This window comes from Ursus arctos, unplaced genomic scaffold, assembly GCF_023065955.2.
Source record: "Ursus arctos isolate Adak ecotype North America unplaced genomic scaffold, UrsArc2.0 scaffold_8, whole genome shotgun sequence".
Classification (NCBI taxonomy): domain Eukaryota; kingdom Metazoa; phylum Chordata; class Mammalia; order Carnivora; family Ursidae; genus Ursus; species Ursus arctos.
In genome coordinates, this window is record NW_026623100.1 from 38,350,912 (window position 1) to 38,363,120 (window position 12,209).

Sequence of the window (12,209 nt, forward strand, 5' to 3'; positions counted from 1 at the left end):
CCCTCACAACATGGTGGCTCCCTTCCCTCAGAGGGAGCAATCTGAGAGGAGGAAGCCACGGTGCCTTTATGACGTAGTCTCTGAAGCGGCCCCTTGTCCTTTCTACTGGATTCTGTTCTTTAGAAGCAGATGACTACGTCCAGCCCACTGTCAGGAGGACAATTAGGCTCCACACGAGTAACCAACATGTATCTAATTCTGCGATCTCTCTGTTCTCGCTGACTGCTACCTTCTTCTGGCCCCTCGGACTCCATTCTTCGGTGTTTCGTCACTACGCCACCTAAAAGCTGTCCTCTGGGGCGCTCCTTCCAAGCTGCCTCTGATCCTCTGTTCTGTTGTGTCCTGGCTTTTCAGCTCTTACGCAACTCAGCAAATCTATTCCATGTAAAAGGCGGTTATGCCTTGGCAGGACACCAATCCCTCCCCCATACTGTGGAGATAGAGAATATTTTTAAACCCCAAAATGGGGGCATGGTATAGGAACAGAATATTTAAAATTTGTGCTGCTCCAAAACTCGGGCCCAAGGTTGTTTCAACCACATTACTTAGGGAGGTACTAGGGATCTTCAGAAACGAGACCGACCACTGGACTCCCTGGTGAGCAGCACGACAAAGGAGGCATCTGAGGAAGGAGCGGACGGGCAGCCTGCCATCACCGGGGTGACCGGGGTGCCGAGGACTGAGTGGCAGTGGACACAGTCTCTCAAAAAGCTGCCCAGGAGGGATGTGGGGGTGGGAAGGCAGGAGCCACACTGTGAGGGGCGGATGAACCCATCAGGGATCTCTCGCTTGCAAGCAACAGACACTGACCAGACTGATGTGAACAATAAAGAATTTAGTGAAAGGACATGAAACAATCACAAAACATCTAGGAAGACTGGCGAACCAGCTTCTGAAATGGGCAGGAACAGGAAGGCTCTGTTACCAGAGCCCAGATCATGCCACAGACCCAGACACCACTACCACCACCACGGACTCCAGAGACAACAGCTTGTGACACTGACTCGGTCACTGCCAGCAGCCAGGACGCTGGACACGCTGCCGCAGCGGCCGGAGTGGATGTGCCGCTTCCCCTCCTTCTTGGCTCACCTGCTCCCCATCCGTCTGATGGGCTGAGTCTAGACCAGCGACCTGTACGCATATGCAAGGGAGCTCGGAAAGCGGACCTTTCCCTCTGCTGCTGTGGGAGACGGGCTACACCTCCAAGATGCAGAGGGCAGGGGGTCTTCAAACAGGAAGAAGACCTTGATCCTGGCATCCCAGACCCCTCTAAGTCCACTCCAGGGAGTCGGAAATTGAAGGTCTAAGATCATTCTTGTAAGAGGTTTGGAGGGGAAGGGAAAGAGAGGCACGCAACTGAGGGAACAGCAAAACCAAAGGGTATTTTTTTCCTCTTCTCTTTTTTTCTTTTGGGTAAGATTAAGGGGCCTTAATAGTTTCCTAGAGAAGAAACAAGAAAGTCTCTTGACACGACAGAATTAGCTGGCACTCCCCTCAGTGCGTAGCAGCAGGACAGGAGCGTCCAAGGATGGGAGAACTTGGGACAAAGGACATTGCCTCTGAAACAGAGGAACTAGACGAATCACCAATGACTCTTCAAAAGGTTTCGGTTGTCTGTTGCCTTTAATTAAATTCTAAATAGAGGACATATTCTACAATTACAATACGGAAATGTCTATGAACAAAATAGATAACTTTTTTGGCAAATGCCTAGAAAAGGATGGTGTCAGCCAAGTTCGTCCAAGGCGTTAAGCAGCAGCATCTACGCGGCCAGGATGTCGTCAGTGTTTGGGGACGGAGGTAAATATCCGCAATCCGTGCATTCCTTTGATTTCCTCTTTCAGTGCCTGAGTAAGGAGAAGAGCATCACTGTTTCGCATTCGACACCGACTGCGTAAGCCTCTATGAGAGCATCTGTGTAAAGCTCTGTCTCCGCAGGAGGCTCGCATGGGCTTCGTCTGAGCAGTTTTTCCTTTTTTTTTAGAAAATAATATTTTATTTTTTTTGAATTAATGTCTAATGAGGCTCAAAAATCAAGTTATAAAAAGGCAAGCAGTGAGGTATCCCCCCACACCTGCCCTCCACCACCTCCCATTCCCACCTCCATCCCCCAAATGAGAGAAATGGTGTCAACTTCTTGTATGTCTTTGCAATGATTGAAAAATGCATGTTTAAGCTAATATGAATATATATCCACGCTGCCACCTTTTGATAACACAAATGGCAGCACGTCAAACACATTGTTGGACACTTCCCCTTCTCCACTAGCCACTGGAGATCTTAATCGTGGACTGCCGGTGGACCTACCCATATGCTCGCTATTAGGTAGCTATGTGCCTCTGGCCCAGCCTGATTGGTCCAGGGGGTGACATGTGACCCAAACTGGGCCAATCAGAATCTCTGCCGGGATTTTTCAGTGTGAAGCCTTGTCTCTGGGGTCACTGTTACCTGAACGATGTCAGTTGGAGGTGGCTGGGGGCCATGTTCTCCAACAAAAAGAGAAAGCCCATCTCCAGTGGGAGAAAATGAGGCCAACGCACGGAAGCCAAAAGCTCAGCGAGGGGGAGAGAGAGAACATGAAAAAGACCAAGCAGATGAAGTATTTAAGACCCTGAATCTAGACATGCCAGGCACCAGATAATTTAATTGCACGGGCCAATAATTCCCTTTGTTTGCTCTTGCTAGCTTACAACAAAACAATTCCTACCACGTGGAGTCAGGTTTATAGGGAGAACAATCCTTAGCGATAATCCAGTCCTATTCCTTTCTTTGATAAAAAAGAAATAGAATCTACCCCCCTGTCCAAACTCAGCATGCGAGGAACAAAATCAGGACATGAACCTGATGTTCTGGCCACTCCTCGTTCCCCTTGGGCTCCTGTCCAGCCCTGAAGCCAGGAGCTGCTGTGTGCTGGAAGCCAATGAACTGCCCTGCCCCTTCCATATTCACCTACAACCCCTCCACTCTGCAGACAAGAGAAATGCCCTGGGGAAAAAGCTTCATGTTGGGGGGTGGGTGGGAAGAGAACACAGCTCCATAGGCCACAAGCTCTCTGCTTTCTGTAGGCACAGAATGCTCCCTAAAGGCTGTCCCTGTCCCTGTAATTGGGCTGTCACCTAGGCCACAACCCTTAAAGCCTCCTTGGATAGGCGTGGGCCCAGCCACACCTTCACATGGAAGGCCTTGACCCCTCGTGTTCTGTGCACTTGGCCCTCCCAACGCCTTCTACCAGTTCTCTTGCAGGCTTCTAAGGGCCTGTGACCCAGGTCACAGTATCTCTCAGCTACAGAGGGCCTTAAACATCACGCGGGTCACTTCACAGTTGAGGTCCTGGTAGGGAAGTGACTTAGCCGTAGCCCCCCAGTTTCTAAGATGTAGTTTGGCAAACATTTTTCAGCGCCCGCTGTTGTGCTGGGGTCACAGGTGCAAAAGGCATGGGGAAAGGATGAGAAAGGTAAAGGGAAGTAATACAAGGGCACAAAAAATGGACACGGTGGACAGTGACAGGCGCTGCTGGACCACGAGGCCACAAGCGCAGCTGTGGGTGTTCACGGGAGGGAGTCAGCACCTGCGCTGGCCGTTCGCGCAGCTGGGCAGCTGGGAGTGGGACGGGCAGAGGGACCAAGCACCGGGCCCAGGAGGGAAGGCCAGGAACCTGCCACAATTCACCGGGGGAAGCCTGGCTGTGAGTCAGGAGCAGGCGGTGTGAGACTGAGGCAGGCCACAGGGGGGAGGGTGGGTCTGGACTCCTGGGCATTCCAGGTACCCGCTGCAGGGCTCTGGGCAGCGGAAGCATGGGCAGAGGCAGCCTCAGGGGCGGGTGAATGGGCAACAGACAGGAAAGAGGCCAGAGAAGGGGAGAGGGTGCCTGCTATCGCCCGAATGCCTTCCACATGCGTCACGATGCCGGGCACGTGCGGCCAACACCTCATGCGATCTTTGCCAACACGGACACTGAGGCTTGGGTCCCACTGTGAAGCAGACAGCCGAGAAGCAACCAGCTTCCTCTGACACAAAAGGGAGCTCAGTGCTCACTTGTCTCCCTGTGGCTGTTCCCCAGGGCGGGAATAGGATGGACAGCATCCCTGCGGCCTGGCCCAAAGTCAAGACCAGTGACTATTCCAGAAGAGAAGTCTGATGAACCCCAGCAGCTGAAAGAGGCCAGGCTACACGTCGGCAGGGTCCCTGAGGAATGGCGCATTCCTGCTGAGGGTGGAGCAGGTGTGAGTCTGGAGGGCGGGGACGCCCTGTCCCCAGGGAATCAGGCAGGGACTGTCTGACCGGCAGTGGATTCCAGTATCAGATGGACCAGGTGGCCTTTTCAGGGCCTTCTGGCCTGAGAGTCTCGATTCTATTAGGGTGACTAAGCACGATCAAAGAGGAAAGCTGCACCCCAGCCCAGGACCACCAGGCCCCCACCCGGGAGCCGGGGACCCACAGCATCCAACCATCACCCTCCCGGAGAAGCTGCTGACTCAGCACCCACGGAACAGAAGCCGCGGCCTGGATCTGCTCGCCTCACCTCCACTCCACGGGCCCCTCAGAGCTGGGATTCCCAACACCAATAAAGACGGGCAGCGAACTCCGGGTCCAGCCCAGGCCCTGCAGGCCATCCGACCTGCTCTCGAAGACATTTCCTTCCGTTCCTCCCAGAGACTCCCTCACAGCCAACGCCTGCAAATGCAGTCCTCTGAAGATGCCCACGAGGGCACAAGTCCTTGCGGCGGGTGCGCCAGAGCCCCGCACTTGCCGTGCTAATGCGGCCTCCGCGCGGGCTACGGGGCGGGCTCAGCAGGCGCCTGGCTGTGGAACCACACGGCCCGCCAGTAGGGCCCGTGCGGGTGAACGGCAGCGCTCGGAGGGCACAGAGCTCGGGGGGCACAGCACGCTCGGGGGGCACAGCGCACTCGGGGGCACAGCGCTCGGGGGGGCACAGCGTGCTCGGGGGGCACAGTGCTCAGGGGACACAGCACACTCGGGGGGCACAGCGCACTTGGGGGCACAGCGCTCGGGGGCACAGCACGCTAGGGGGGGCACAGCGCGCTCGGGGGGCACAGCGCACTCGGGGGCACAGCGCTCGGGGGGCACAGTGCTCAGGGGACACAGCATGCTCGGGGGGCACAGCACGCTCGGGGGCACAGCGCTCGGGGGGCACAGTGCTGGGGGGGGAGCACAGCGCTTGGAGGGCACAGTGCGGCGGCTGCGGTGCCCCGGGTCCAGAGTGCACCCGTGCCAGCATGGCGTGCTCTGAAACAGGAGCGTGTGCGGCCACCAAACACTTCAATAGTCTGTAAGCCCATAACCATACCAGGCCAGCTCTCCTTACTGCCTGCAAACTCTCAGCAAAGACTGGTGGAGCTCCCTTAGGTGGCAGCTGCCAGGTGTGGGAAACACCGCAGTGAACGAAACAGAGCCAGGGCCGGCTGCGTGGAGACGGCTTCCCAGGGCAGCGGCAAGCGCCGTGCAGGGCTCTTCTGCTCGAAGGGTGCCGGGGAAGCCCGTGCTCTGCAGGGGTCCTGAGGAAGCCTGGAGCCCAAGATGATGTAGGGGACAGTCCCCCAAACCCAGGGAATGGCCGCCTTTCCCCTAGACACATAGCGGGCTCTGCCCAATGCTGAGGACAAGGATGACAATGGAGACGGCCGCTGACGTTTACCGAGGGCTTACGAGCTGTCAGACAGCATTCTCAGTGCCACGCGTGTGCTCTACCACTAATTTTCAAAACAGCCCTTTGAGGCAAGTACTGTGTCTCTCCCCGGTGACAGATTAAAGAACCGACGCACAGGGAGGTCGAGTAAGTTGCTCAAGATCACACAGCTAGAAGGTAGCAGAGCCCACGTGGGTAACGCGGGCAGGCACACTCCGGAACCTGCATCCTCAGCCACTTGTAATGATGGCCCCAGGCCAGGGGAGGCGCTCAAATTCACAGCACCCTTAGGAGCCCAGGCGCAGCAGGCAGCCCTAGGAGTTTTGGGGACAAAACCCAAAGTCCTACCGGTTGGGGATGATATGGGCCAGTGAGGTCCTCCCGGTCTTGCCTTGGCTCCCGCCCCTGAGATCACGTGGGCCGAGAAGCACTTCGGGGGAGCCGAGTAGCTGTTCCACCCCAGCCCTCCCTGCAGACCCGCAGCACACCACATGGCCGTAGGTGTCCGCATGCAAGTGAAAGACTAGGCTCCGTGAGGAAGTCAAAGACGAATCCGAAGGGGAACAGCCCACAGAGGGATGACAGGGCTAAGGGACAGACAGCAGGGACGTAAGTATCCAGGACGCAAGGCAGAAAACGCTGGAGTCGGAGGCCGCGGGGACATTCCTTCCCTGCCAGGCAGGTGGAAGGGGGCAGCGTTTGAGCTGGGTGCCGGAGGAGAGGAAGGGAACGCTGATCTGGGCAAAGGTCCAGAGGCACAGACAGAACAACGGGCAGGGAACATGGGAGGGTTCATCTGGAGAAGGGTGGGGAAAGGCCTGGAATAGCAGTCTGGGACACCTGAAAAGGGGCCACCCAGGGATTCTCATGACCAGAGCTGTGCTGGGCAAAAATGAAACTAGTTCACAATGTGCAAGACCTTCCGGAATGATGTCAGACACACCTGCTGCAGGGGGTGCTTTGCAGATACAGGCCAGGGGCCCAGGCTGGTATAAAGTCCAAGTAAAACAAGCATAGATCATGAAGAAGCTGGACCTTAGTCTGGTTAAATCTGATGTTCCAGACTCCTGATATCCTGTCACTGGGTCTGGGGCAGCTGGAGCAATTCTCAATCATGCCGTGCCTCAATTTACCCAAAGAGATGCTAAAAAAAATTCTTCACATCTACAAAAACATCTATTATTTAGTACTTGTATGTCTACAAATATATACAGTAAACATTAGTAGTATTATGCAAAGAAACATAGAAGGAAATGTAAACTAACTATTGGGTGGCTTGTTTTTAATTCTGAATAAAATGCCTATTTGCCCACAGTCTGATTCCAGATAGTTCCAGATTACCTTTTGCTCAGGTCCTGAATGCTGTCTGCATGGCGTAGTATTGCCTTATTCTTTCCTGGGCTGACAGTTAAACACCAGCCCCGCTCGTCAGGCCCTTTCAAGACGCAGGAGACCAATGGCAACGGAGCCGTGTTGCTTCTACTGACCTGATTTACCATCTGGTGCTGCTGGACAGTTCTCTTCTCCTTAAATTCTTCTGACTCGATCCGGATTTCATACATCGCCCCACAGCCTCCTGAAATAAACATGACTCAAAAGTGTTTCAGTGATTAACTTACGGCAGCCACCGCCCCATCTGTCCTCAAAGTTCCGCACAACCCAAAGAAGGTCCGAGTATTCTCATCTAGCAGGAAGTTGCTAACTTGGCTAGAAACACCTCATGGCTGGGGCGCCTGGGTGGCTCAGTCAGTTAAGTGTCTGCCTTCGGCTCAGGTCATGATCCCAGGCTCTTGGAATCGAGCCCCGCATCGGGCTCCCTGCTCAGCCAGAGGCCTGCTTCTTCCTCTCCCACTCCCCCTGCTGGTGTTCCTCTCTCTGTCAAACAAATAAATAAAATCTTTAAAAAAAAAAGAAAAGAAAAGAAAAGAAAAGAAAAGAAAAGAAAAGAAAAGAAAAGAAAAGAAAAGAAAACACCTCATGGCTCATGGCTGATGACCTGACCACCATGCCCCGTGGGCAGCCTGGGTCCAGAATGTGCTCTTCCTTTTGCAAGGCAACTGCACTTACCCAGGATTATTCCTTGTGGGGCATGAAAGAGAAGGCACAAAGCACAGAAAGCCTAGGAAATGTAGGTTTGCCTGTACTTCTGTTGAGTAGACCAAGAAACCCCCTGGAAGAGGGAGGGGAGAGGCCGAATTTCAGGGTTCAACCTTCCAAAGGAGTATTTTTAAAAATGCAAAAATCAGTATTTTTAAAAATGCAAAAATACACTAAAGTTTGGTTTGAATAAACCTGTGTAATACTAACCCAAAGAAAAGACAGGAACAGAAGCAGGCGAGAGACAGGGGCACAGCAGGACGGGGGAGGCCACAGACATGCTGGTCACGAAGTTGCGTGGGGCGCTCTCTCTCTCTCTTTTTTTTTTTTAAAGATTTTATTATTTATTTATTTGTCAGAGAGAGAGAACATAAGCAGGGGGAGCGGCAGGCAGAGGGAGAAGCAGACACCCCACTGAGCAAGGAGCCCGATGCGGGACTCAATCCCAGGACCCTGAGATCATGACCTGAGCCGAAGGCAGACGCTTCACTGACTGAGCCCCCAGGCGCCCCTGCACGAGGCTCTCTTCAGCCCCTCCTGGTCTGTGAGCAGCCTCAAGGGTCTCGTGCTAGGCCTCCTCGGAGAGGGAAGAGCTTTCTGGTCAAGCTGTCAAGGCAGAGCTTGTGGTGGACATATCCACCCCCACCACCTGGCTGGCGAGATTGTGCTGATGACCGACGGAAGCGTGCTGCCCCCACACGAACCAACGCGGGCGAGAGAATGCGGCCCTGGTGCCGGGAGCACCGGCCGCTTTATGAGAAGCGCAAGGTACTCAGCAGACTTTACGCGTACCAGGAATCCGAGCTTTGGTTAACCAAGCTTCCCAGTCTCGATTCCCTTTCCACACTCAGTACCAGGAACCTGAGCTTTGGTTAACCAAGCTTGCCGGCCTCGATTCCCTTTCCATACTCTGTTCCAGACCGAAGGTCAAGTTCCAGCTCTGCCTGACCTGGGCAGGTAGAGGACTGGGAACGTCGAGGTCTCAGAGCTGCCCTGGGACGCCACAGAGGGCTCGCCTGACCTCCCGTGCCGACAGGTCTTTGGATCCATGAATTTATTTATAGTTTCAAATAAAAACTACTTTCTAAACTTTCTACCAATGCTTGCAGATGTTTGGTTTTCAGAGAAGCCAGTGAGCAGAGGCGATGACGGCAACGCAGGGTGCCAAAGACACGTGGATATGGAGATGCAGGGGGACACCCGTCTTACTGCCCCTGCTAAGCTGTCCCACACATGCGTCTGACGAAGGCCCTGTCCTCCTGGCCGGTGGGTGCAGAACCCGCCTCCCAGCCTGTTCCTAACACGCAGCCAGTCAGAACTTCCGAGGTGCCTGGGGCTGGTAACCGGACTCAGGACAGAGTCCGCCTGTGTCCCCCCGTGTCCTGGTGCTGGTTCCAGCTCTGCCACCTCCTCCCTGGGAGGGGCTGGGCAGGTTCTTTGGCCTTTCCGGGCTCGGCTCTTCATGGGGAAAGTAAGGAAGTTACTTTCAAAAGCATAAAATCCTTCTGGGATCCGTTTAAGCTCTAACATTCTAGGGTGTCAGAAGAATGTGGAGAAATTAATGTTTATCTCGAAGTCAAATTAAAGACTGTGGACCTGAGCCCCAGGGTGGCCGAGAGGGACCTCATCCGAGCCAGGCCAGGCTAGCAACCATGAGTCCTCCCAGCTGGGTCTTATCCCCACACACTTTCCCTCTGACGCTTCCACATCCCCACCTCCGGCCGTTGGCTGGGAGGCTGAGTTCCATCTGTCCAAAAGCCACACGTGTGGAGAAGCCGCTGATGGCGAGGGCACTCTGCCCAGGCCCTGCCCCCTGCCCCTGCTGAGGGCAAAACCCTATCACGCCCTGTGGGAAGACGAGTGAAAACCTCACCTGAAATGTCGGTGACTTGGATAGCTGTCGCTCCAGGAAACTTGTCTTTGAGAATTTGGGTCACCTTGAGCTCCCCCTCAGTTTGCGAGGTAAACATCCGCTGGGCACAGTGGAGAAGAGGAAACTGCCACAGAACGGAGAAGAGTCAGGGCCGAGCGAGATGATGGCGCCCCCAGGCCGGGCTGGGCCACTGTGCAGGCCACCTGCCATTGCGCTGCCAGGCAACCCGCACCCGGCAGCGGGGCCACAGGCTGCATCCCAGGGACCACATGGCAGTGCATGTCCACTAAAGCTCCCCAAGACACAGAATAAACTTTTGGGGGGAGTAAGTAGAGGTGGGGAGTGGAATTGTAAATAACTCACTTTGACTCCAGAGCAAGACAAACTTAACCAATCTTGAACTCACGATAATACCGTGAGAGAGACCCCATGATGAGGTCCGTCTTGGAGGTGAAGAACGGGGGGACTAAGGCAAGTGCTAAGGTTGGGCCCACTGGTAAGATGCGGAGCCAGAGGCCGGGCAGCCTGCCTCAGACGTGCCTCCCCAGGCCAGTGTGCCACCGACCACGCACTGCTGAGACCAAATGCCACCTGTCCTTTAGGCCTGATTCACACCCTCCAGTGGGCTGTGGCCTTGTGACTGACTGCTCACTAAGCCAGCTACACTTTGTGACATCTACTAATTCTTACTGGGGAGAAGCAGAATTCTTTTAAATGACCTGAAGGAGAAACATTTTTAGGTTATTTACCACCGGCAACAACACTCCCTCTGCCCCCAGTGGCTACCGTGGGAGCCAGTGCTTCTGATGGGAATGTGTCAAACCAGGTCTGCAGCCCCTTGACTGGGTTGAGCACATGCTACAAGCGAGACTGAAAAGAGAGCATGGCGGGCCTTGGAGTTTGTTAGGCCTCTTGATGGCAAAGTAACCTGCACAGAACGGTGCCTTTTGAAGCTAGTCAGGGAAGATGCCCAGATGAGAGGTATTGCCTGGGCTCGGGCTGGAGGGGGATGGCAGGTGGGACACACGAGCGCTGTTCATCTAGTGTTGGTGCTGAAGGTACCGTCCCCTCACCCTTCAGTCCTACCTGTCTCAAGCTGTTCCTGATGGCCCAGAGCAGGGTCCTGTGTTATAGACTCTCAAAGCACCTCTTGTTCTTTTCTAAAGTAGGTTCCCCACCCAGCGTGGAGCCCAACACAGGGCTTAAACTCACCACCCTGAGTTCAAGACCTGAGCTGAGATCAAGAGTCGGATGATTAACCAACTGAGCCACCCAGGTGCCCCGTGAAGCACCTTCTTTAAAATGACCTGTGCACTGGCTCTTTCACCAGCTGGTTTCAAAGGCCAAGACTGAGTCTGTCCTGTTACTGTAGCCTTCCAAAGTTGGGCCAGCACAGGCCCTCTGGGAGACTTGGGTGATGGGTGGATGAATGAATGAACAAATGAATGAACAGAAGGAGCACACTATTCAGGGCATGCCTACTTGCACCTGCAAAGAAGTCTCCGTTCTAGCAGACAGTTGAAATGCAGGTCAGAAGAAAGATCTGGAGTGAGACTGAGTGCTGTGTGGAGGGACAGAAACTTGATGCTGTGGGCCTGGCTAAGATTGGGATGGGGGGGCTGTGGAGCTTCCTCTGAGGACAGAGCTTTGAGAGGCAAGGGCAGAAGGTAACCCGTGGCAGGCAGAAGCAGTAATCGCTAAGGGCTGAGGGTACTTAGCATTGCTGATTTCTCGGGAGGTCTTTCCTCCATTTTAGCTAACCTGTAGGCAGCGGCCGTTACACGAGCAACCTACTGACAAAATCCCTAGAATCCTGACTGTCCACGCTGAAAGCCACCCGCTCTTTAGGTTGGGGGCAGGCTCAAGAGCGGCAGGAGGGAAAGAAGACGGGGAGGCGAGCAGAGTGGATGAAGTGAGGAAAGGATGAATCAGGAGCGAGGAGAGAAAATTCAGAGAGCGCGTGGTGAGTGCCCTCTGCTGGGCTTCTACGCAGGGCGTGTGGGGCTCGGAGAGGGTTACGGTCGCAGAGGTGGGAGGACTTGCCCAAAGCCCAGAGCCCAGAGCCCTCGCACTCTCCGGCACCAGGACGCCGGGCCGTGACTGCCATGTCCCCGGCGCAGTACATCAACACCGCTTTCTCGGCGCCCGCCGGATCATGACTGTTTCTGTGTCTGTCCCCCTCGTCCCCCACCTCCACCGGCTCGGGAGCTCCGCCAGCGCGCGCCGGGGCCCGACGTTTCTCCGAGGCCCGCCGCCCGGGCCCACTGAAGAACCCAACCAACGAGGAATGAATGAGAGAAAGGAAGGGGAGGCCCCCCGGGCCGGCGCCGCGCTCTCCGGGAGCCCGTCCTCGAGCCGCGGCCGGCCCCGCGGTCCCTCCGCAGCTCCCGCCCGGGAAGAGCAGCCCGGTCCCGCCCGCGCTCACCCCGCGGATCCCGCGGAGCAGCGGCGCTGCAGCGGCCGGGCTCCACGCCGCCATGCCCGGCCGACGCGGCCCGCCGCCCGAGGTCGCCGCGTCCTCTGAGAGGCGCGGAGCCGGACTCCGGGAGCCGCCGCCGCGGGCGAGGCCGCCCCCTGCCGCCCGGAGGCCGC

At 55.6% G+C, this 12,209-nt stretch overlaps 1 protein-coding gene across 2 annotated transcripts; it reads right to left on the minus strand.

The window, feature by feature from the left end:
- Positions 1-1,604: 1,604 nt before the first annotated feature.
- Positions 1,605-12,147, minus strand: BOLA3 (bolA family member 3). Of its 2 annotated transcripts, XM_026482677.4 has the most exons (4): positions 12,043-12,147; positions 9,618-9,741; positions 7,135-7,223; positions 1,605-1,847 (listed from the first exon to the last, which is right to left on the minus strand). In XM_026482677.4, the coding sequence occupies exons 1-4, from the start codon at positions 12,094-12,096 to the stop codon at positions 1,782-1,784; spliced, it is 333 nt and encodes a 110-aa protein (XP_026338462.1). In that variant the 5' UTR covers positions 12,097-12,147; the 3' UTR covers positions 1,605-1,781. The 2 variants fall into 2 exon arrangements, with proteins under 2 accessions (XP_026338462.1, XP_057165286.1); XM_057309303.1 differs by lacking the exon at positions 1,605-1,847 and having other exon boundaries at positions 1,967-7,223.
- Between the last annotated feature and the right edge of the window lie 62 nt (positions 12,148-12,209).